Raw genomic sequence first — 5,444 nt, forward strand, 5'->3', positions numbered from 1 at the left:
ATGAAGTCCTTTGGGTGTTCCTTTAGGCATTCAACCAGAAATTCCACCAGGAATTCCTCCAAGAATACTTTTAGCAGTTTATCCCGTATTTTTTTTTAATCTCCTGAAATCTTGTACTGTAATATTTCTGGAATTGATCTTAAACATTTCTTCAGACCTAGTTTCCATCATGTAATTCCCAAGGAGTTCCTTCAGTTATTTCTCCATGAACATTTTCTGAAATTCCTTCTTTTGAATTTTTTAAAGATATTCATTACGGATGTTTTTTGTTTTTTCAAGAATAGCTCTTGAGAATTCTACAGGAAGTAAACCAAATATTTCGTCGTAAAATTTTCCAGGGATCATTCAGAGAATCCTTAAGAAATAACTTCAGAAATATCTCTTATACTCGAGAAAAAAAATATATAGACTTCCTCAGAAATTCCCTCATAAATGTTTCCAGAAAACTCTTTGGACATTCTTTTAGGAAAGTTTTCACGGAATCTGTTAAAAATCGTTTCAGCGATACCTGCAGTAAAAACAGTACAGTATCTACAGAAAGTAAGACTTCCTCCGGACAATTCTCCAATGCTATCTTCATACATTCTTCTGGGGATTCTTCAAGAATTTTCCAGGGTTTGCTTTTAAAATTCCTTCAAGAACTTCTCCATTTACTCTACTTTGGGAAATCTTCCAATTTTTTTTTCTATTGAAATTACATCATGAATTCTTCAGAAATTCTTGTAGGATTTTCTTTAACGGAAAATCTTCCACGAGTTATTCAGAAATTTCCCTAGAACTTCCGTTGCCAAAACTTGCAAGGAATCTTTCAAAAATTCCTCCTCCGCCTCAGAAATTGTTTGGAGTGCTTATCTAGGTATATATTTAAACAAATTTTCCTGGTTTTTTTTTTAAATCTTTAATGTTCTGTTTTTTTTTCGAATATTTCTGTGGAACTTTTGTCAGAGAATTATCCAAGGATTCTCTGCAAATTCTTCTAGTGGATTCTTCAGGAATTCATACAGACATACAGACATAACTCGTTCAAGAATTTCTCCAGGATTTTCATTTTGGATTCCATAAAAAAAAATCTTGGGATTTTCGCATGATTTTCCGATTAATTTTATAGTATAATTAACACTGAATTTATACTAATGTTTAAACATTCTTTTTTATATGTAACTCCAGGGATTACCTACGGGATTGATATAAAGAAAATTTCTACAAATTTCTCAAAAGATTACAGTGAAAATATCTCTTGGTTTCCCAAGGAGTTTCTTCAAATATTTTCCCACGATAATCCTCCTTTAATTTTCAGCGATTCTTCCTAGAGTTCCTTTTGGGCTTTTTACAGAAAATCGACGAGGTATTTCTTGGTAAATGTTCCCAGAGAATCATTAATAGATTCCTTCAGAACTTTATTTTTAAATTCCGCCTTTAAGGATATCTCCAGAAACTGATTCTGTATAGAGCATTTCCAGCTCCGTGCACAAATCGCGAACTTATTACATTTCAAATAAAATTGCGCCAATGTATTAGTTTGAAAATGTCTTTCGTGTTATCTGTTTTGCAATATTTTTCACCCAACATTTAATCCTCATTATCTTCTTTAAAAAAAAATACAACTCAAAAACAATTTATTGGATTGAAATGACGTTTTCAAAGATGTTTTAGGATTATTAAAAGACCTTGGAAGAAAATACACTGGGAGTTATATTCATCGTGGATCTATGTTAAATGTCATGTAAATTCTATTTTACAAAAAAAAAAAAAACTTTGCCGTTGGATTTTTTTATTATTTACCTGTAGAATGCTGGCTTCCAACCCCCAAATTTGCCCAGAAATGCAGAAAGGTCGTATGCTTCACACTTTTTTTTTTTCAAATTTTCATTTTTCCTCTATTTCTAAAACAATTTTAGAGATTTTTTAAATAAAAGGTACTCAAGGTCCTTTAAATTTTTATTTTTTTTATTTTGTTGAATGCGCTTACTTAAGTTATATGGTAATATATGGTAAAATTAAGGGAAAAATAAACATTGCTATTTCATTGGAATCTTTTCGTAGAATTAATTTTCAGTTTACTACAGAAAAAATAATAAATATAAAAAAAATGTAGGGTACGATTCTTTTTTTTTGAAAATTGGAATTCTGTGACATCTATGACCAGGATCTGCGATGAATTTTACTCCCAATGTACTTTTTTTTCTCTTGAAGTCTAAAATATCTTCAAACATCTCTCCGGGATGAACCTGCCTACGGCAGCAAACCCCCAAATAAAGAGGTAAAAAAACATCTTCGAAAACATCATTTCAATTCAACACATAGTTTTTCGATTGTTGAAGAAGTAAATAAGGTATGTTTATACGCTGAGGAAAAATGGTTATGTGTTGATGCACAAGTAAATATTTCACAAAACCCAGCACAGGAACAAAATCTCATACAAATTGAAAAATATCGAGCTAAAAATGTTAATTTTTCGTGCTTTGGGATGGAAATGCTCTATAAAGTTCTACGAACAACATCAAAACGTTTAATTCAAATGGTTAATTAACAGCAGATGCCCCGTCAATCATGTACCCAGCAAGATACAGGGCCATCTGAGAGCTATTGGATACTGATTCTTCAGAGCGTTCCACATCAGACAGAACAACTGCTATTATTCATACGACTTCAAAATCGATTCCCTTCGCATTCTCGTACTATCGCGACCTTTCGCTTGCCTCCGAGAGATTTCTTCATCATAAGCATCGGATGCACCAAGCAGTAATACAACAGTTCAACCACACTGAACAAACTCACTCCCAGGCACAGTCCTAGAATTCCGCCACAGTTTGCAATGAAATCCGTCATCCCGTAGAGCTCGGTTCGCTTCGATGCAATGAACTGCACGTCTTTGAAGTAGACAGCCAGCTTGGAGATTTGCTTCCTGAAAAATCCAACTTTTTTAAACCTCTCTTAATTGAGTCACTAAACTTACTTCCAAATGGCTTCCCTCACGGGTGGGTTGATCGGTCCATAGCGTAGTTCCAGTGTCTTTTTAAAATCACATTTCGAGTGGGTAATCTCCGCGTCGTACTGTATCGAAATGCACTCTGGAATACAATCGCACGCCGTATCGTAGGTCTGCAGCTTCTGCAGTCGCCGCTTGGCCGAATGTTTCAACATTTTGTACTCGGCCTGCAATACGCAACCGATTTCCGACGTCTGACAAAGTCGCGTTCCAGCCGAGCGTGGCATCGAGAACTTGACGCAACCGCACGTTTTGAGCGTGTAGTTCGTTACGCATTCCAGCTCGCAGTTGCTTTGGGTGTAGACGCGGAAGAATTTCAGCCAACGCTCGTGGTTGAAGTAGCAGTGGCGCCGTTTGGGATGGTAACTGCGAAGCTCGGCGGAGGTTTTCATAATTACCGGATGTATGGCGAGAGTTACGTCACGTGAGTAAGTTACCAGGGCGAACTTTTTCGTGACTTGAGGATATTCGCTCGGCGGGTGTACTATGACCTTGAATCCCTGCTGCTCTCGGCAGTGCTGTTCGATGTTGTCTTCCGCAGCCATCAACTGCATGGTTAACCCGGCTCCGAATCCCGATCCCAGTGCCCGAATGGGATGCGAAGAGAGGTTCTCGTCCGGTTTGTAACCTGCTTCCACTGTCCAATCAGTGACGTTTTTAGGTTCGTTTAGATAGCTGTAGTCGTTGTGTAAAACCCCGTCCCTGAACATGTCATAAGTAGAGAATCCATTGAACGTGAAACAGATTCCTTCTTCAGTTAGCGTCTCTGTGAAAAGATTATTGCACTCTCTCCCATTGATCCAGCACGATAAAATAGTATGATCTACGTTGACGGATAAGTGTCGGAGAATACCAACCACGTCAACACGATGATTTGTCTCAGCGTACAATTCCGGATAGTTTTCATTGTAATGGAAAAAGTCATCGCAAATTTGAAGAACTGCCAACAGGCGGTTTCGCCTATGAGAAGATACCGATTTAGCACCAATAAGACAGCTGCAAAATCAAAGCATTACTCACCGGTTGTCGTCCAGCGGTTCCCACGACTGATCGTAGTTGATCAAACGGTAGAAGTCTTCGGTGAAGTTCATGTGTTTCGAAGATATTTTGGCTTCCGGGCAGATGGTGACCGCCGGAAAGGGAATCATCCACACCGGCAGGGGTCGTTCATCGAACGACACAATTACCGGTGTATTTGTCCATTTCTGGTAGATCTTTTCTATCAACATCCCACAGCCGTACACCGACAGGACAAATACGGATATCCACCAGAGCCGCTCCAGGAGAGATCGCCTCTTGGAGCCAATATAACTCATTCCGTGGATGGTACTGTGTGAACAGTATTCTTCAACGAGGCGATTGACGTTGGTTCGTATTTTGGTCCTCTTGTTTGATTCGCTTTTGTGGATTGGTCTTCGACAGCGCGGCCCTCGCAACAATCCGACAGAGCACTGTTTGTAAGTGCAGCCGTCTGGATCTTTGCTGTTTTGCATCTCTTCTGTCAAGGACTGGTGAGAGACTATGAAAAAATGCTGATGGATTAGGTGTTTATATGTTGTGAAAAGGTGTTTTTATTTTCTAAAGACAGACTTAGGAAGCCTTATCACTGAAATATCAACTCAATTTTGAACGATTAGTCAGCAAAACGTGGAAGGATGGAAGGACTTGTAACATGTAACATATTTAACAACATTGTACATCTTGAGTCCCTCTCATAGTAGAATGCGAAAATTGCTAATCGGCTAGTTATAATCAAACTGACACGTGGTTTTAATGAAAAATCGCAATTGTGCAGAATGTGTTCAATCAAATAAACTTGTCATATTGCGTTCCACGTGTAGGAAACATTCTTCAACAAAGTTGTAAAATATCACTTATTGTACATACAGTTCAAAAGCTGATCCCACCTTATTTTGATTTTGATGTAAATCATTAATAGGACATACATACATGTTTTGTTCTAGTAACAAACAGTGCGTCATGCAGAAAACAGAGTTGGTTACTCAAGGATTTCAAATTTCAGGCGTTCCATAGAATGGTATGCGCTCATAAAAATGACTTTAATATTTTGCCGAATTAATATTTTGCCTAATTAATCCACGATTTTTTTTCTGAAATTATCCCTGAAGGCGCATTTATGCAAGAATTCCTTCCATAAGTTTCATGAGTTCCACACGTTTTCTTTGAAAGAATCCTTCGACATTATTTTTAGAATGTATAGTTATGAAGGATTATCTGGAGAAATTCATTTGGGAATGTTTGTATGAATTTCCCCAGAAATGCCTGGTGATATTCCTGTCTGAACCATTGAAAGAAATTTTGCAAGAATATCTAGAGGAGTTCATGAAGTAGTTTCTGAAGACGTTCTTTCGGTAATTTCCAATGCTATGAAATCTAAGATAAAAACCCTAGAGGAAATCGTGATAAAATGGCTGGCGAAAATATGTGGAGAAAT

At 37.5% G+C, this 5,444-nt stretch overlaps 1 protein-coding gene across 1 annotated transcript; it reads right to left on the bottom strand.

Moving 5' to 3' along the window:
- Window positions 1-2,649: 2,649 nt before the first annotated feature.
- On the bottom strand, window positions 2,650-4,482 carry LOC109410689 (pickpocket protein 28-like). The gene is made up of 3 exons (XM_062855539.1): window positions 4,010-4,482; window positions 2,957-3,949; window positions 2,650-2,905 (listed from the first exon to the last, which is right to left on the bottom strand). The coding sequence occupies exons 1-3, from the start codon at window positions 4,480-4,482 to the stop codon at window positions 2,650-2,652; spliced, it is 1,722 nt and encodes a 573-aa protein (XP_062711523.1).
- Between the last annotated feature and the right edge of the window lie 962 nt (window positions 4,483-5,444).

The sequence above is a fragment of the Aedes albopictus genome, chromosome 3 (genome assembly GCF_035046485.1).
Source record: "Aedes albopictus strain Foshan chromosome 3, AalbF5, whole genome shotgun sequence".
In the NCBI taxonomy this organism is placed as follows: Eukaryota; Metazoa; Arthropoda; class Insecta; order Diptera; family Culicidae; genus Aedes; species Aedes albopictus.